General features: G+C 38.8%; 3 protein-coding genes across 5 annotated transcripts in view; 2 read left to right on the top strand and 1 right to left on the bottom strand.

Annotated features, from left to right (window-relative positions):
- The first annotated feature begins 503 nt into the window (after positions 1–503).
- casp8ap2 (caspase 8 associated protein 2) lies at positions 504–9,405 on the top strand. 2 transcript variants are annotated; one of them, XM_079475023.1, is made up of 11 exons: positions 504–560; positions 652–772; positions 1,081–1,162; positions 1,619–1,699; positions 1,820–1,923; positions 2,338–2,412; positions 2,528–2,643; positions 2,750–5,661; positions 5,823–8,232; positions 8,310–8,409; positions 8,492–9,405. In XM_079475023.1, exons 3-11 carry the CDS (start codon positions 1,108–1,110, stop codon positions 8,552–8,554), a joined length of 5,916 nt encoding a protein of 1,971 aa, XP_079331149.1. In that variant the 5' UTR covers positions 504–560; positions 652–772; positions 1,081–1,107; the 3' UTR covers positions 8,555–9,405. The 2 variants fall into 2 exon arrangements, with proteins under 2 accessions (XP_079331149.1, XP_079331150.1); XM_079475024.1 differs by having other exon boundaries at positions 535–772; positions 1,084–1,162.
- Positions 9,406–10,444: 1,039 nt separating this feature from the next.
- Positions 10,445–13,950, top strand: gja10b (gap junction protein alpha 10 b). Its single transcript, XM_079474355.1, has 3 exons — positions 10,445–10,594; positions 10,777–12,203; positions 12,456–13,950. Exons 2-3 carry the CDS (start codon positions 10,788–10,790, stop codon positions 12,492–12,494), a joined length of 1,455 nt encoding a protein of 484 aa, XP_079330481.1. The 5' UTR covers positions 10,445–10,594; positions 10,777–10,787; the 3' UTR covers positions 12,495–13,950.
- The window catches only part of bach2b (BTB and CNC homology 1, basic leucine zipper transcription factor 2b), a 77,680-nt gene continuing 72,110 nt past the window's right edge, over positions 13,805–19,374 (bottom strand). The window contains exon 5 of one of the 2 annotated variants that reach the window (XM_079474354.1): positions 13,805–18,980. In XM_079474354.1, coding sequence (XP_079330480.1) covers positions 18,531–18,980 — 450 coding nt within the window. In that variant the 3' untranslated portion in view covers positions 13,805–18,530. The remainder of the gene's footprint in view (positions 18,981–19,374) is intronic. The other variant, XM_079474353.1, reaches the window with a different exon arrangement.

Genomic DNA, 19,374 nt, shown 5'->3' with positions numbered 1-19,374 from the left:
CTTCCGGGTCATTTGATCGAACGTGTGTTGCTGATCTCGCGCCCCCTGTGCTTGACGCTTGTTTGTCAGTTTGGTCATAGGGGTTTTTAAAGATCGATTTAAATATAAATGTGTAACTTTTTGTTGTCACATTTTGAGATTGCATAATTGCCTGTGGGTTCATTGTTTAACGTTTGAAGCGTGCGATGACAGTAGCCCAGATCTTCCTAAGGAACAGTTATCTACAATCACATCTAAATGATCAAATATACATTTGTTGCAGTGTGTATTAATATTTAATTAGTATCGTTTACAATTTACATCACTGACTTTGTAAAAAATAAGTTTATTAATCATTAGAGTGTGTATATATATATTTATGTTATATTATATATATAGATATATAATATAAATTAAATGTTTCGATTTATTACAACATTGCTACGCTAATACGATGAAAACAAAATGAATAATAATTTAATATCATTTTCCCGATAAACCCCCCCCCCGGAACAAATGACATTTCTTTTGGTAGAGTAGAGACCGCGGGAAAATGATGTCACGTCCTGTTTTGCGAAGCTGTAAGGATGGCGCGGGGCTGGTGGAAATATGCTTAAAGACATTTTTAAATAGCTCTCTACAGACAAATTGAAAATTGCTGCTTGTTTGTAGATGAGATTGTACACACGTCAGGGTGTTGAAATCGGAACCTGGGCTTCTCTCTAAACTGTTTGGGTCATCTTACAGTTGGATATCTGTCTATTGTCGCTAGCCGACCACCAGAACGTTACATGTAGGTATTGTGAGCAATATAACTTCACTTTCTTGCATTTTACGTTGGACCAGTATAACAGTAAGATGTTATATTGCTCTATTTAACGCATTAGATTTTTTTGTAATGTTTCGTGTATGGGTCGTTTAAGAATGATTGTATTATGTGATGTGTTGCTTTTCCTGCTCATCAGTAAGTTGAGTTGAATCTTTTGTTCTGTAGTATCATGTGCTATAATGTTTTCAGTGAGCTGTTTATTCAGTATTCAGTATGACAGGATGTGGGGTAGATGCACTGACACGTGCCCCGTTATTGGTTTTGTTTTTAAGAAGTTTTGCTTTATATAAAGCTGAAAAATGGAGGATCATTTCATGGATGAACTCTATGGTGATCTTGAGGAACATCCCTCTGGTAAGACTGTCTCTGTTTTAATTTCTTCTGTCTCTGCAGTTATACTGCACATTTTTGTAATTGTCACCAAAATACTCGAATTAAATGTTTTTTGTTGCAGAAAAACACCATTGTGGTTATTTTATCAATTCACTGTGCTGCTGTTGTTAACATGCAATTTATTGTATTCCTGATAAGATTATGATTATAGCAGATCATTACAAATAACTTTCTTTAAAAGATTTTGTTAGCATAAACATTTTTGCAATGCTGTAAAATCAACCATATGTAGAAACCTGGCAAGATAAGTAGAGGAAGGATTTTTTACATAAAAAAAGGTTTAAACACAAAAAAGGATTTAGGCATTTATTCTAGGCATTTTAGAATTATGACAGTTTCTAATGTGCACATGTAACATTCATATGTTGATCTGCTGCAAATGCTGGAATTGTTGATTATAAGTGTTTGACATGACAGCTATGTGTCGACATGATGACGAAGACTCCGTGGACATATACTCTGGACTAGAGAGCAGCCCTAAGGGGGATAAGAATAAACGTGAGTTTTATTAACTTGTAACTCATATGTATTTAAGCAGGTCGATTTCAAATACATTATATTTCCACACATACCTTCAGTTATGTATTAGTTACAGTTAGTTGCTGTGTGTTTTTGTAGGTAAAGTCAATCACTTGCTTTCCCCGCGGACAATTGAATCAATGGATATGTATGAGGAACTCATCAGGGAAGAACAAGAAGAGAAGGAGTCAACCTACAATGAGGTTTGTAGCTTGAACTTTTGTATTTGTAAGAGATGATGTACAGTCAGTTGATAATTATCATCAAATAAACCCAGACAAGTTGATTAGGATTGAGCTTTGTGTTGAGCTGTATTATTCATATTGCTGCTGTCTTTGAAGGGCTGTGTTTTGCAACCCTTGAAGAAGAGAAGATTATTTGATACTTCGTAAATAAGAACATTTTAATTAAACAAATGTTTATTTGATACTTTTTTGAGCACATTTATTTATGTGAGCAATACTTTCAGTTTTTAGGGCTTTTAACCATGTTTAAATCTCAAACTTTTTTCAAAATCAATGCAAAAAATGATTCTGAAGTAAAACGATTTCATCCGCTTATACAGTAATAAATGACCAAAAAACATATTTTACATTTCTTTTTGTGCCTTATTACAGTTAAAGCAAAAATTTGAAGCTGCACAGCTACAGGTGAAGGAGCTAATCTCAAAGTTACAGCTACTGCAGACAAAGGTTGGTTTTATTTCTAATGATTTCTCTGTCATATGTGGCTTTTTGTAGTTATTTTAATGAAGTATGTTTTTAGATTACAATTGTTTTACAAAAAGTTTTATTTAATTTCCTCAAGAATTCAAGTTTGAACAATGAAAACACGCTCCTGAAGAAGAACATTTGTTCCCTCATCAAGACTGCTAGAATGGAAATAGTACGTAAGGATGAAGAGATTAGCAGACTCAGCAAGAGGTAAATCTCCTACTCTGATACTTATGTCAGCATTAAAAATGGTTTAGATTGGATTTCATGGTATTGTGTAAAAATATCTTACAATTTTTTTGTGTGCTCATTGCAGGTCTGGTCGTGGATGTTATGGTCAAATTTTTCATCAGTCTCCAATGGAAATAGGTCAAGTGAACACAAGGCACACTTTGAACATTACATCACGTTCTGTTTTAGAACATAGAGATTCCAGACAAGACAGAACTACAAATGAAGTCAAGGGCAGAAACACTGTGTTGGAGAAGGCAACAGCTTCAGCGCCACAACCTTTTGTGGTGCTCCAAAGGTGCCCTAGAAATGATCTTGAAAATCCTCTAAATCGTCAGAACAAAAACTCTACTGCTAGATCTGACAGTGCATCTATTCTGCCAAAACAAGAGCATGCACGTGTCGATCCTAACAAAACATCAGATGGTGCAAAACATCCAACCACGTCCAAAGTTGTAGCTGCCTCAAATACTCGAAAACCACATAACGCTGAATCGACAGTTCCCAGTACAACTTCTAAAAGCCTCGGTAGCTTAGAGGACAACAAGAACTGTCCCTCTAGACAGGTAGACATACTGGAAAAAGCTCAGACAAACACTAGCCATGACAAAAAATGCAACTTGCTGGACAAGGATACAACTAAAAAACTCCCGAAAAAAGTGGAAGGCAACTCAAGCAAATCTGGAAGAATTGAAGGAGAGCTTATAAAAGACAGCTCTGTGTCTAGTGAAACCACAAATCATCTGACTGAAGTTCCTGTCATTCTCAAAAGTTCAGGAAGACCTAAAAGCCCTTCCACCCAGTCACACAAAGCTTTGTTTTCTGACGGCTCTTCCCAGTCTTCCAAAAGTTCCCTTCTGACAGCTGCCGATATGGAGACACAGAATCAAGAGCATGTTCCAGATACGGACAGACCCAGCAAAGAAACAAGAAATTCCAGCTGGAGAAGAATAACTACTACTGTGGTGGATGAGGCTACTCATTCCCATAACAACAAAATGGAGAAACGAGAGTCAAGTGGCCAACAAAGGAAGGATGAGAAAAGGCAAGCAAAATCTTCCAGTGCAGAAGGAAGGAGCAGCAGAACAGAGAGACACAGAGAGCATGAAAAGAGATCAAAGGAGAGTGGCAGGACTAAAAGAGATGAGAGTCATAGCAAAGATAGAGAAAGAAAAAGCAACAGGTCAGAGGGGGGCAAAGAGCATGAGCGGAGAAGTGCAAAGGAGGCAGATAAGAACGAAGAAAAGAAGAAGTGTAGAGAAGGAAGATCAAGGAAACCAGCTGATACCTTGGACACCAGGCATGCTTCTTCTCCCAAATGTGATTCTCAAGAAAAGGATGTCTGTAAGGGACAAGCATCAAGCAGAATTAATGAGTCTTTGTTAAACAGCAAAAAGTCACACAGCCATGATAGCTCAAGAAAGAAAGTTTTTCGTAGTCCTGACAAGAAAGCAAGTTCTGAAAAGTATTGTTCTAGAGAAAAGGTTATACACAAGGACAGAGAAAGAAAGAGAGACAGTGGTTGTGAGGAGAATATGGTACAGAAAGATAAAAAATCTAAAAATGTAGTTCATAACAAAGATCAGAAGGACTCCTTGCATAAAATGGACATGGTCATCAGAGATGGACAACAATCTAAGGATGATCAGAACAAACACCTTAAATCTATCCAAACAGAGGCACCATCAACTGTAGCTATCAGTTGCAATTCCAGCAAAACAAAAGAGGATATTGGTCCAGACCAAAAACTGAGTTTCATGGAAACATTGAACCTCACTTTATCTCCTCTTAAAAAGCAAAGATCGTCCTCTGATCCTAAGGAGTATGTTGGAGAGACAGCTGACGATGCCTCTGCTGACAATGGTAGAATATCTGAACTCTCTGGAGAGGAATTTCTTGTTATCGATAAATTACAGAACAGCCAGCGAATTGTTGAGGAGTTAAATGAAGACTCTGAGCCTACTATAATTAAACAACATGATCTAACCAGTTCCTCCAAACTCTTAATGGTTGTTACCTCTGAAAAGTCCTCCGCAGAAGAAACCAATATGGAGGTACAGGAACAGCAGGTCATTGATAATCAAGAGGCTCTTGATGAAGTGCCACCCGTTGATCCAGTTCTAGTGAAGAAAAGAGACAGGACATTAGACATCAATGCTTTGGATAAAGATTCATCAACATTATATACGGCAAAACCCTGTCAAAACAGGATCAGTCAGGGCTACACGAAAGACTCTACTGGAACCATATACAATCCTGTTGTTTCTAATAGTCTGTCTGCTGAAATGTTACAAAAACTGACCTTGTCAGATAGTACTCCTGATTCAATAGTTTATATTAATTGTCAGAAACAGAATTTTATCACCAGTGCTATTAAGGAATCTTCTTCGATGGGAATCCAGAGCGCTCCTTTGCCTAACTCTCCGGATACACTACCTGCACAGAATAGGTTTTGTCAAGAGAATGTGTCCTCCTCTGACAGGGCGTGTAATATTCCTAAGAATCATTCCTCTGAGGTTTCTGAAAGTGCTGTCACCATGGAGGTGTCCTCCAGCACAATTTCCGTAGACCTAGATCAAGAAATCACAGTTATTTGTAATGCTGCAGAAGTGAGTACTTCTAAACAGGACAATGAGAGGGCAAGCTATACACCTAAAAATATAATACCTGTTGAAATGTTCCAGAAATCTGACATTCTAAAAATAACTGAGAAATTCCATCAAAGCTCAGCTGCAAGCATTACTGTAAGAGAGGAGACAACATCTTCCATGCAGGCTAGTTTCTCAGAGCCAGATTCCACAGAGAAGGATGAGCAGAACTTAAAATCATCTTGTTCTGATGTGTTGTGCCACGATGAAGACTCCATGATGCTTACACTTAGGAACATCAAAGTCATTCCAGAGGCCATTAGCCCTCTCACAAGTCCGGTCCGTCAGGTGAAGACAGTCCAGCCTCATTGTGCTGAAAAGCAACCGCATGTCAAGAGTCTTAGCAAAGGTAAGTGTGTGTTTCTGTGTTCATTATGAGTGTTTAATATTTTAATTTTGCATGTGCTGGATTCCAAGACACATTTTTGGTCTCAGACCAAAAATAAAACTTAAGTGTTTTTTAAATGCATATACATTGCACTAATGTTAATTTGTTTGTTTCCACTAAAGATCTTTCCACTGCAAGTGATAAAGTGAACATGGACATGAACAAAGAGAACAAGTCGCCAGACTCTTCTATTACATCTGTCCCCCAAATAGAGACGGTGGATGCTGTTTCAGTTAGTGGAACTGAAGAAGGGCTGGAGGACGGTGAGATAGTGAGTGAGAGTGAGGAAGAGGGACCTCTGTTTATTCAGACTCCACCAAGAGAACAGGACAAGACAACCTCAGGATCTCGTTCAAGTCCAAAGCTGTCTTCAGTTGGCAAAAGAGCATCCCAAAATAAACCCTGCGCCCCTGTGAAATATTCAAATCCTAAGAGCTCAGTGACTCCTGCTTCTAGTACCAGTCCTACTTCAAATAAGAGACGCTTTAAAACAGTCAGTCTACCATTGGTAGCAGTAGTTCTTACTTTAGATGAATTTATGGACAGGCTGGCAAATATTCGATTTAAGTTGAGGAAGAAGTACATGAAGCTTCACAAAACTGTCACCACAACTGCCTTCTGCTGCATAGTGGATATGTCTCAGGCTTCTTTTACAGAATTTGTCAATGCAGTTGACTTGGATAAGTTGTGCCATCAGAGTAATAACATGAAAGGTAAACTTAATAAGATTATAACTTCTATCATGAGCAAGGTCACCAAGAATGGCATCGTCAACCGTATCTTTGATCAGAAAGCTGGAGACCTCAAGCAGAAATTGTGGACGTTCGTGGACGGGCAGTTTGACTTCTTGTTCAAGGAACTGAGAGCGGCGCTCAGTAATAGCTTTGAGTCATCAATGAATGCATGCTCCACTGAAGATAAAAATTCAACTCTTGAAGGTAAAGAGGTTGTGGAAAAAGATCTTGAAACATCTGTTAACAAGGCGAAGAAAGCCAAAGTTGACACAGGAAACTGTAGCAAAGAGACACCTCCAATTAAGTTGCCCCCTCCTAGGGGCCTTGGTAGTAGGGGTAAAAATATAAAAGCTGCTATGCAGGAAGATGATGAGCCGACAAACGTGAAGACGTCACAACAACTTTCTACATCATCGTCTGAAAAGTCTGTCCTCAAAATGTCTGTCCTCGAAAGCACTTCTGGATTTGAGAATAAAATCTCACCCTGTGTCCGCCGTCTCTCCAATAATGGGTCGACACATGACAAGTCGGATTTTGACATTCTCACGGAGCAACAAGCATCAAGTTTAACCTATAACTTGGTCTCTGATTCTCAAATGGGAGAAATATTTAAATGTTTGTTGCAAGGGTCTGATTTGCTTGAACCCGGTCTTCCAGTAGGGGACAGTCAATGCTGGCCAGTCAGCACCCCCCGAAAGGAAAATGTTCCGGGGGATAGTTTCATTGGGATTATGACCCCTTACAAGACAACGCCATCTAAATTCATTACATCCTGGTCTTCCATTTCCCCTTACAAGTTTTCTTCTATTAGCAAAATGCTTGTAGACCCAGCAATTCTAGATGAGAGCTGCTTGTTAGAAGTTCCCTCTAGTTCCGAACAATCCCGGCCTCCTACACAATCAACTCTAACCTCTCAGCGAACTTTCTCTATCCTTGCTGAAGATCTAGCTGTGTCCCTTACCATTCCTTCACCTCTGAAGTCGGATAGTCACTTGAGTTTCTTGCACCCTGGAACGGGTCAGCCACTGTCTGCCCCAAATAGTATTATGAGTGCCCATTATAGTGAAGATGCCCTCGATGGAGAAGATCCCACAGAGCAGGACATCCACCTTTCTCTTGACACGGACAACTCCAGCTGTGGGTCGAGTCCTGACAGAAAATGGGAGGACTCTGATCCGACTGGTTTCCAGTTTAAACCCAATTTACCAATGCAGGCTGTGGTAATGGAGAAGTCAAATGATCATTTCATTGTACGAATTAGACACACATCTACCAGCCCAATGGAAAGTGGTCAGTCTGAAGAGAAAATGGAGCCTGTGTTGACTGCAGAGCAAAAACCCGCTTTAAACTCAAGCCATTCTCCATGCCACAAAGACTTGGACCTTACACATGAAGAGACCGCAGGTGAAATCCTAGAAATGTCACTTGAGTCATGTCATATTTCGGATAAACCAATAGATGCTCATCCATCAATCCAAAAATCTCCATCTGAAGATGTTTGTGACAACACAGCTAAGCAGGTTTCCAGTGACGCTCTTGTTGAGGTTAGTTCAGCAGAGGTCAAGACAACAGAAGAAAGGGTTTCAAGAAAACGTAAGAAACATAATTTAGGGCCAACAGCAAAGCGCTCCAAAACAGACAAATCCCAAGATAAACATTGCAAGGCAAGGCATACAAGAAGGTCAAAGTCCCCCAAAGAATCAAGCCCAAAAGGTGCAGTATCCCCAGTGTCCGCTAGCAGCCTTTCTGCAAAGAATGTCATCAAGAAGAAAGGGGAAGTAGTCGCGACATGGACCAGGTGAGTCGACTGAAATATCCAGTTTTGTTATGAGCATAACTTGTTATCGTAGTTATTTAAAGGTCATTGTTTCACAGGGATGAAGACCGGGACATTCTTGTTGAGCTAAAGATGAAGGGTGCTTCACCAAAGACCTTTGCAGCTTTATCAAAACGGTTAAAAAAGTCAACGGAACAGGTATGCTTTTGTATTGTCACCCTCATAAATGACTTCAATTTAAAAATGTGGCCATCAACTAATAATTGTTGCAATTTGACAGATAGAGGAGAGATTCAATCAATTGTTGAAGCTGTTCAAGAAGAAAGAAAAAATGGAGAACTGATTTAACAAGACAAGTTTGAAGCGTCAAAGGTCAACAGACTTACAAGCACTTACACTTGCGACTCCCGAAAGATCTGCAGTAAATGGTGAAACATGGTCTTTTAGCTGATTGTCTCCTTTCCTTGATAAACATTTGGTGTAATCAGATACAGACTTGATCCTACATTTTGGGGCGTTTATTTAATAAATAGAGAAATATTTTCAGTGTTGAACTCACTTTCTACTGTAACCCCTCGGAATGTGTGAAAGATATAAACCAATATCAAAGTTGGTTAAAAATATGTACTGAAAATTTTTTAATTGCATAAGTCCTGTACGATACCATACCAGTCACTTGTTTTTGTTTTGGTAAGGTAAGCAAAATACAGCTGTTGCTTTCTTAAATTAAAAGATGAACATTTTGGTATTAGAAGTTGACTTTTGAAAAGTTAATAAGGCATTATTTTTAGACCTACCTTGGCAGAATGCAAATCTTTTTTAAGTTTAAATGGTTCTGTGCTAACATGCCTCATTATTCGTTTTTTTATCACATACCCCTTAAAGGAGACAGAGGAAAAAGAGGTATTAGTGGTGCCATTTTATTATAATTTGAATCTTTGTTCTCTCAGTCACCCTTAGAGGTCCGGTTTCATAATATTAGTAACATTAGAGTTACATGATGTTGTCTTATAACGGCTTATAAAATTTTCCCTTGTATATGTTTGTACAAATTTCCCAGAGACAGAAATCTAGTTATGGTAACTTTTCTTTAAGAATTATATTTTGTTTGAAAATAAAATGTGTAAATATCTGAAGTTCTAAAAAAACTTGCAATGTTTCTAAAATAAAGCATATTTATTAACGTTTTATGTTAAGTTGTATTTGTTCTTTACTCAAGAGTAACAATGTAAGGTGAGGTCACTTATTTTGGACATCCCATCCCATTATTTTTGGGTTCCCTTCACACAGGGACTGCTATTAAAGTAATGATTTCTGGAATAATTCATAATTTATTGATATTACTGTGTGGTCTAGACAGCAGGCAAAAGTTAGATATTTAGGTCACAGTGTGGCAGCTGTTAACCTTGCATCACCCCTAATCCAGCAGGATGGTTTTAATTTATAGATGTGCATATTAAAAATTACGAAATATTTGACAAGATATATAAAAAGTTTTTTAATATTGTACAGATAAAGTTTTGACAGAAGATTCTTTAGAAGATGTTGGAATTTGTAGTGAACTGCAGAAACGGTCTCTAATGAAATCTGCATTACACTAATTATACATCTGTCTATAGCCGGCCTACATTCCTTTTAATATAATATATATTATAATAGGACGTGACTCAATGATCATTGTCTGGAATAAACATAATGCTATACTAGCCTTTTGGTATTTTCAAATACTTCGTAGTACACTGCACTATAAGCCGTATGCAAAAATTGTCACACAATGGCTTCATTGCGTGAGTTGTGAGGATATGGCCGCTAAAAAAGGCGTTAAAAAAACTTTTATATTACTTCTAGGACTATTAAAAGTCAAACTGAAATGTGTTTAAGAATAGGGTTTTTCCACACAGTGTACTTCGTGTATACTGAACAAAGCAATGATAAAATGCACACAGTATACTACTGCGCAAATAGTAAATGTGAGTTTGCTTTTCTGGACACGGCCAGTGTTTTAATTGCATTTGCATATGTTAGCATAACATCAAGAAATTGTAGGTTGTGAAATTTTCTAAATAATAATTTTATTGAGCTTAACTTTGTTTGTGCTTTGGATTTTCTACATCTATCACACAGGTTATGGGGTGTTTGAAATGGTTGCTAACATGCTGACTTTCCCTCAACAGTTGTGATGTAAGTCATCCCCCTCCGGGTTCTGTCCAGCCCATGGATCGATAGTAGTGTTGTATGAGTTCAGTGCACAGATAAACTGGATTTCATTCACCGCAGAAGATACAAGATATAATGATTCCCATGTGAATGAAAGGATACTTGTATTTGAAAATGATTTTGATGATGTGTTGGTCTTAAAAAGTACTCTGCGTACCACTAAAATGTGAGTTTTTGTTTTATATCCATTATTTATTGTTTTATATTAATTATTTTATACATTGTGTTTTAAACACATTATTTACTATTTTTCTTTTTATATACATTATTTTGTTTCAAATTCGAAAATAAATTAATACAAGTTTAATATAACTCCAACATTTATAACTTTCAATCTTCCGGTTTCAGGCCATGTGAAAATGGGTGATTGGAATTTGCTGGGGAGCATCTTGGAGGAGGTTCACATACACTCCACCATCGTGGGCAAAATCTGGCTCACAATCCTCTTCATCTTCCGCATGCTTGTGCTCGGAGTCGCCGCTGAAGATGTCTGGGACGACGAGCAGAGCGAATTTGTGTGCAACACAGAGCAACCTGGTTGCAAGAACGTTTGCTATGACAAGGCGTTTCCCATCTCCCTCATCCGCTACTGGGTACTACAGATCATCTTCGTCTCCTCGCCCTCTTTGGTTTACATGGGACATGCACTTTACCGACTCCGAGCTCTGGAGAAGGAACGGCACAAGAAAAAAGCTCAACTAAAGATAGAGCTGGAGGAGACAGAGGCTGTTTTAGAGGAACATAAAAGGATTGGGAAGGAACTTAGAAAGCTTGAAGAGCAGAAGAAAGTAAGGAAGGCTCCTTTGAGGGATTCCTTACTGCGTACGTACGTGTTCCATATCTTGACCAGGTCGGTGGTGGAGGTAGGATTCATTGTGGGGCAGTACATGCTGTATGGTATCGGACTGGCCCCGTTGTACACGTGCGAGCGCGACCCCTGCCCCAACAGTGTGGATTGCTTCGTCTCGAGACCGACGGAGAAGAACATTTTTATGATTTTCATGTTGGTCATTGCAGGAGTATCTCTGTTCCTCAATCTCCTTGAGATATTCCATCTTGGCGTCAAAAAGATCAAGCAGAGTATTTATGGATCCAAGCACAACGGACACGATGACAGCATTTGTAGATCAAAGAAGAACTCTATGGTCCAACAGGTGTGTGTCCTTACCAATTACTCACCACAAAAACTTGCGCACTTAACAATTCCCACGTCTTTAGCAAATGTGCCAGACGGACAAACTTTGCCTCACTACATGCCAATGACTGGTACTCTTTTTAACCAGAAAGTGCCAAACAATGACCCCAATGGACATGACCAGCACCCCAGACAGAACCGACTTCCTAGCCGGCCTGAATTTCAAGCTCTGCATCAGCTTGGGTCCACAGAATGCCGATCCACTTTGGATAACCGTCTACAGTCCTGCAGCAGTGAGGAGTCTGGACCCAAAGGCTACGGGCTTCCAATACATCTGAGTCAGCAGCCCAGAGCTTCACTAAGGGCCAGTCATATAGAGATACCTGCTGCCCTATGGAACGCTCTGCGGAAACAGAGTCGGGTCAGCCAGTGTAAAGACTTCAGCGAGGAGAGCGATTCCCCAGACAGTGGAAACTTCCCCACTGGCAGGAAAGCCAGCTTTATGTCCCGGGAGCTTTCAGAGAGTTCAACGGATAGTCCAAGTTCCAAGAACGGATCAGATGCAGAAGCCAGCCGTCTAGCTCAGGGGGAGAGTCCCGCTATGACACCACCACCAGCCAGTGGTCGAAGAATGTCAATGGTGAGTACAGCCATACAAATGACATTTATCATTCAAATTTGATACATATTCTATTTCAAACTTCTCTTTCGAACACGTTTTAAGAATGATTATGTGTCTAAACACATACTGTACTATTTGGATTATTACGTATATGCATGTTTTGTTAAGCAGGCCTTATATAGTTGTCCTTGTCTAATATATATAAATATGTGAAAGACACTTTTGATCGGTTTAATAATAATGCAATAAACATACATTTTGATTTTTCAGAGCATGATTCTGGAACTCTCTTCAATCATGAAAAAGTGACAAGAAGACCTTTAAAGAATCAACTATCTGCTCAGTGGATAGCAATGAGGCTGTTACTGCTGTTTATTCTCCTGGCTTTGTTTGTATTGACGAAATCCAAGATGATTGAAAGAATATTGTGGTTTTATATTAACAATGAAAACTTATTCTTCATAAATCCTTTCAAAACATAGATTTTCAACATAACTCTTAATGGTGCTTCCAACATTCTCTCATTATAAACCATAAAATGAACAGGATCTAAAATACAAATTGTATTGTTTTGTTTTGCACTTATCCGAAAGCTCCAAAGGGTAAATTGTTATTGTATATCTATTGCATTTATATGAGAATGGACTTTTTGTACTCATGACTGTTTTAAACTTAAACTTTAAAAGTGATGGCAGAGATACTTAGGAAGGGGTAAATGTAAATCCATTCGTCTTTAAGGGCTTTTTGATGTATTTGTAGCAAACTTACTAAAACGGTTATAATGGAGTGTATAAAATCATGGTAATATTAATTATCATCAGAAATTGTATTACTTTTCCCCAAACTGTAAAACTTTTTAATATACTTTTTAAAAACCTAATTTGGTTTTATTGTTTTCAGAAATTGTTCTTGTTCTTGAAAGATTTACCATTAGGACTATTCTGCCATCTGGTGGTGAACTACAACATTTTATCAAGAATGTTTTAGAAATTATATCACTAACAAACTGTACAGCAGTTGCTTATGTTGGCATAGGCTATTGTGTGATTGTTGTGTGTTGATGTCTTTTGTTATCGATGAATTGTCAATCCAACTGAGTTTTGCCTAAGCTTTTGTTGGTGGAAACAACTCATAGAACAATTGATTGACTTCAGTAAATTGTCTGACCTTGGCCTCATTAGCATATCTATCAATATCAGCTAAATTTAGACATCACTGGATACAGTAGGGCTTCCCTTACCTCTTTCCCAATTATACAATGTGTAACAGCAGATCTGAGGGCATCTTAAGAGGTAGTATAAGTAACACATTACAATAAATTATATTGTTATGCACACTGAAGCCAAACACTTCAGTATAGGGGGCAATTATCTAGCATGCTGCATGCCTATTGGCATATTGGTTGTTTATCCCAGAAAATGACTGAAAGTGTTCAAGAAAAACGTGTAAAAACATTTAACGTGAAAAACTGTTCTGTTACGGTATTTTACTGCCCCCAGCTGCCGTGTTTTTTTACGGGATAAAGGGTAAAAAGAAATACCATAAAAAGAAAACTCCTACATAAAATTCATTCTGAATAGATCGTTCAACAATGACACCAGCCACGAGACAATGTACATGATATGTTTCTTTATTTCATAAACAGAAATGGTGTCTAGACAAAATCTGTCATTTATATAACACTAGCCAATTGAAATGCATGAAAATGAGTTCTGCACAATACCGTATGTACAATGGTTTTTAAGTCATTAAATTCATTAGGGTCATGTGGCATTTCAAAATGAATTTTTTTTAAAACTCTTAGTACAGAATGAGTAAAGAAACAGCTACCTCAAATCGACAATATTAACACAAAACAGTCTCCTAGAAAAAAAAACTGAGAAAAGAGTCAGAATAAGAGAAAGAGAGAGAAAAACAACTTCTGTGACTACAAGCCAAAGAGCTATTCCATTAAAAATGATGCACCAAAATCTACCAATACAATAATCCATATAATCTGTGTAAAAAGCATGTAGAAAAAACACCTGATGCAGTTTGCTGATACAGTCATTGACCAGTTATGAGAGGTATGAAGGATTTCACAGGTAGATAAGTGAGAGAGAAAGAGAGAGAGAGAGAGAGAGAGCTCTGCTAGCCGAAATATGGGGGCTCACTGCCCCTGCATACACACTTCACTTGAATGTGAATTATGGCCTCTGTCAGTTCTAAGGCAAAGTCGGAGGTGCACTTTGTATTTGTGGTACACTGGAACATCGCCGTCAGGTGAAAAGACAACTCGAGGAAAGGAGCATAGTTATCAAACGGCCGTTTTTGTCTTTTAAAAACGTACAAAACAAACAGACAATACTAAACCTAGCCATTCATATTAGCCTCACAATTTCTATGTACATGGCAAAATTCTCATAAAAACGTGACACTATTTTTGTAAACATTTTGCCTTTTCGTTTCTCTGTTTTGATGAGCCTGTGTGATCGGAATACCAAATGTTTTATAAAGTTAAGCAAATTGTGAGAAAGGCAAAGTTTTTTTGTCCTTGTCAAAAGAGCAACCTTTGGAACGCCAGTGTTAATGTTTCAGAAAAGCAGCACAAACAAACAAAACAAATTAAAAACAATGTTAAACGTGTAGGGTGTTTACTGTTACAGTATCGACACTCAATACTAAATAACATTTCTGCAGCTTTAAATATACTTCTAATATCGTTTGCTTTTAGCTGACTGCAAACTGCAGATTGAGAGCTTAAGAGAGCAGCCACATTGAAACCAAAAATCTGGATGTTTCTGGAGATATTCGATAGCCCTTGTTGGGTTTTTATCCAAAACAATTGTGCAAATCTACCTATTCGTCCTCATCAATTATTACTAGCTTAGAAACTATAAAATGTCATATTTCGCTCGACACCCAGCTTATTATTAAGAACCGAAGGACACAAAAATGCAAGACACAAAAAATACGAAATGATTCAACAGATCTGAAAAGCAAGTTATTACAAAAAATGTTGGCACGCACCCTGAGACAAGATACAAGAGCAACCACGAGTCTGATACGAAAATAAAACCTCTGTAAAACAACCAAAACTAGCAGGAGTGTTGTCGAGAGGACAGCTAATAAGCTTATTAACCTGTGAGGCTTTCCGGGTGACCGGGTTGAACCCTTGAAGCCACTGTGGAGGCAAACATCATGCAGCTTTTAGTAGCAGAGGCTAACAGAGGTCAGAATACCACCAAATCCACCGTCCACATCTGCATCCAAATGTCAGCCTGAACGCCAGGCTCTTAAGGCCAAGTGTGCAAGCATGAGTAATCAGCCTTATCACATACAACGCCACAAACCATAGTTATCTGAGGAACGCAAGTAGCTATAAACACCAAACGCAGATTTTTGGGAGAATCTCAGGAAGATGCTGGATGCTTGTTGTTGTAGCTTTGATGAAGGTGGGACCTTTTATCCAGAAATACATTTAAGAAGGTGAACAACAGTGTGCTTGTCAAGTGGAAGTTCATGCTTTCAACGCTTCCACAATTATTTGTTATGTATACAATAAGAAATAATAATAATATTAAACATTATAGGGATGATTTGCATAAGTGTGCACAAATGTCCACTTGGACCCATAAATCTTTAGTTCTAGTCTTGTACCTGATTACAATTTAGAAATGGCAAATACTGTTTAAATTTCAACAAAATAGAGAGAAAGAGAGAGAAATAACAGATCCACAATGAAAACAACAGCACGACTATCCATCACAACACCTCTAGATTCTACATCCCTAGGAGTATGGTGTGTTTGTGTGTGTGTGTGTGTGTGTGTGCACATGTGCCTTGAATAATGTTTGTATGTCTGAGTACTTTAAACGCATATCTCAAATCAGACTCAAGCTCACACACATATAACTTTAGGGGTCAAAGTTTGTTCAAATGAAAAATAATTCAGTTCCTAGCTTGTGTGGCAATAGTTCATAAAAATTCAATTTTTGCTTACAAAAACCGCAGTGAACATTTATTGTGGGATTTAAACCATTTTTCCTCAAGGACTATATTTGGAAACAAATAAATTCTAAACAAACTATATAAAATATACAGGCAGCATGCAATCCGATTAGTATGGATATATTCATCTAACAAATGTACAATAAGGGGAAATTCAGGACAACTTTAAAGAATGGGTTCATTCCATCCAATTGTCAGATCAGATCAGTCTTCCGTAAATATATGATTTAAAGTCACCATGAAACCGAAGTTGTGATTTACTTCTTTTCCATATCGTGAGGTATATCCTAGTGAAATGGCTTCTGAAATTAGAACGAAATGTGGGGTGGGGCTCTATCTTGCCATTCCCTTTTTTGACTGGTTTGTTTTAATTTGGGCCTGGAGGGGAGGGCTAAAAAATGCCTGGCCATTGGACAGTCAGTGTAGTCCTACCTCTTTTTTGTTGCTTACGTCATGTGGTGAAAAGTTGTTGTTGAAAGGGGGAAAAGAGCTTAATGTTTAAAAAAAAAGTGCAAATGAATAAAAAAAATAATTTCGAATAATCACTGCAACACTGTATAAAACCCTTCGAATTTTCCTGTTTGATTTCATGGTGACTTTAAACACATCTCCTACTTCAATATTGAATGTTTTTTCAATTAACCTGTGAAATTTCTGAAAAAAAGTTCTTTATAAGACGCTGTTAATACCAGAAAAATGCATTAAATATTCTGTCTGGAGGGACACTTTTAAGTGTCTGTGTTAAGTGCTCCAATTTCAGACTTTTAAGGGTACTGAAACACAAACTGACCCTTTTGGAAGTGCTACACGGTCAAAGAGTGCTGAAAAAAAGAGCAAAAGGAGCCAAAGCGACTTCCTTTCACTGAACACATCATCACTTCCTCTTCCTGTCAGAGTGGTTTACCTCAGAAAATCACGGTACGTTGCCCAAAACTGAAAGGGTGTCGGTTTGTGATGATGTTTGTTTTGTAATAACACTGAAATTGTTCAGAGAGGCGACTGTGAGCGCGCCAGCCCATACACTGCATTTGTAAATACTGCTAAGAAATCGTTTCCTCAGAAAGCGCAACAAGCTGGGACTCTTTCACATTTATATAAGAAAAGCTCACCGGGGGAAGTGAGGTCACTACGCACACGAACTCATCCACGGCATTTACATCCATACGACATGCAAGGGGCTCTGCCCCACTCTGGTGGGGCGGGGGGTTTGTACGAGAACGCTTTTGTGTGTTAGCATGTGTGTGCATGCGTGTGGATGCATGGGATGCTAGTTTCCTGAGTTTAAGCGCACCCATTGTCATGGGGAATTCGTTTCAGACAGGAAACAGCAAAGATTTTCCCTTCGTGACAAAAGGTGCTTGATCAAACCCCAGAGAACAAAAAAAAAACACACACAAACAAAAACCCATCTAAATTTCTACCTGTACAATATTACCGAGACTGTCTCCATGCTCCTTAGTATTTACAATATGCTTTCTGCCAAACAAGCACTTTAGTACATCCTCCTCAAAAACATCCAAATAGTACAGTATTGCTGATGCAAAAGGTGGCCGACGCAACGCTTTGAATCATTCTTTACTCGTCCCTCAGTCCGGCGTACTTTCTTTCAGTGCTGTGGAAGGCAAAGTAGGAATGTTTCGAGATACCACCGTCTGTACAGGTTAAGTGTTGGGGTATACGGACACTACAAACGTATGATGCAGAAGACATTTTTGCATATGGACATACAGTCTAGCTGCGGTAGAAAAAGAATCTTGTGTATACAGAATCTGTATTATTTTTTTCATGAGTTATACTGAACATTCAGAATATTTCCTGAGTTTGAGTTGACTGTGGCAAGTGCCACAAATAGAGAGAAAGAGAAGGTTGGAGAGGTAGAGGAACAGTGGAGGGAAGGGTGAGCTGGAGCTGAAGAGAGAGAGAGAGAGAGAGAGAGAGAGAGAGAGAGAGAGAGAGAGAGCAAAAAGCTGCTGCTAGGTCCATAGAGGTCTGAATTTGAGATGTGGTCAGGGCCCATCCCATTCGAATGGACTGTTATAGGAAACAGACAGTGTTCCACTGTCATGGAAAGGTGTAGCACCATCTTGAAGTTCTGTGAGAAGGTCTCAGACACTCTGCCATCGAGAGAGAACTTGGAGAACAGTATTGCTGCTGTTAAGACAACTGTAGTGTCAACCTTTGTTTAAAAAAAAAAGACGATAAAAAGACATAAATATAAAAAAATAAAAATAAACACTGGCAGAGGCTGGCCAACTCCAAAGCCCTCGAGTTTTGAGGGTTCGTCAGAAGACATCTAAATTAAATGATAAAAAAAACACAATTAAACGAAACAAATAAACACATAAACCACCGCCATTAACAGTCCTTTCTGGGCTGTTCGTCGGTTGTACACTTTTCTGTCATTTCCTGACAGAAGTCTACTGTCACCGTCTGATTGGATTGTTCCAGGGAGAGCCCCGCCTCTTTCTTCTCCCTATCGTGGCCTGCGTTTTTAGGCCCGTTTCCGGTCTTCCACTTTGCCGATCTTGGTTGCCCGTCTGACGAACGGGCTGATTTGAGGAAGCTCCGTTCAGGAGTGGAGCAAACGGTGAGGTCGATGCTGCTGGTGGGCGGGGCCTGGCTGCCGGGGTTGACGGAGGTGGCGTTTTCCGGACGCAGAATGGGGCAGTAGTGATGGACCTGTTCTGGGCTCAGCTGCACGTCTCGACACACCTCCTCTGACAGACATGAGAAGTTCTCCCATAACTCTCCCATACACGCCTTTAGCTGGTTGCGCTCGGTCAAGAGCTTATCCTTCTCGGACACCTGTGTTGTGGCACACATAAATACACTGTTTTAATCGTGCGTGAATTCACAGAACCCTTCGAAATCGAACCCTGACTTATGTAAGTACAACTAAAGAAAAATTACAACCATAAAGTGTTTTACATCGATTTGACTGAGGTGTGTAGATCACAGTGCTTTGATAATATTTCAAGGCACACCCCTTGACTTCATAAATTCATTCGTGATATGACTTCATTTCCGTTTTGTTTGAATGAAGCTATCAAACTTGAATGATGACAGAATAAGAGGAGCATAAAGAGAAAGAGAGCAGCTTTATCAAATATCATCAAAGCACACGCTGTCAGGATTCTCGTGCTTCCACCGCTACACACATCAAAGACAGTTGGCTCCGCCTCCGACATAGGAAACAGCA

The sequence above is a fragment of the Barbatula barbatula genome (assembly GCF_947034865.1).
Source record: "Barbatula barbatula genome assembly, chromosome: 15".
Lineage (NCBI taxonomy): Eukaryota > Metazoa > Chordata > Actinopteri > Cypriniformes > Nemacheilidae > Barbatula > Barbatula barbatula.
The sequence above is the reverse complement of the archived record's forward strand: the minus strand, read 5'-3'. Positions and strand labels throughout refer to the sequence as shown.

Bases quoted from the DNA above. Each gene is read 5' to 3' on its own strand.
- casp8ap2 (XM_079475023.1), top strand. From the start codon at position 1,108: ATGGAGGATCATTTCATGGATGAACTCTATGGTGATCTTGAGGAACAT. The intron at 1,700-1,819 runs GTGAGTTTTATT...GTGTTTTTGTAG, and splicing joins TAAGGGGGATAAGAATAAAC to GTAAAGTCAATCACTTGCTT. The intron at 2,644-2,749 runs GTAAATCTCCTA...TGCTCATTGCAG, and splicing joins ATTAGCAGACTCAGCAAGAG to GTCTGGTCGTGGATGTTATG.
- gja10b (XM_079474355.1), top strand. From the start codon at position 10,788: ATGGGTGATTGGAATTTGCTGGGGAGCATCTTGGAGGAGGTTCACATA. The intron at 12,204-12,455 runs GTGAGTACAGCC...TTGATTTTTCAG, and splicing joins GTGGTCGAAGAATGTCAATG to AGCATGATTCTGGAACTCTC.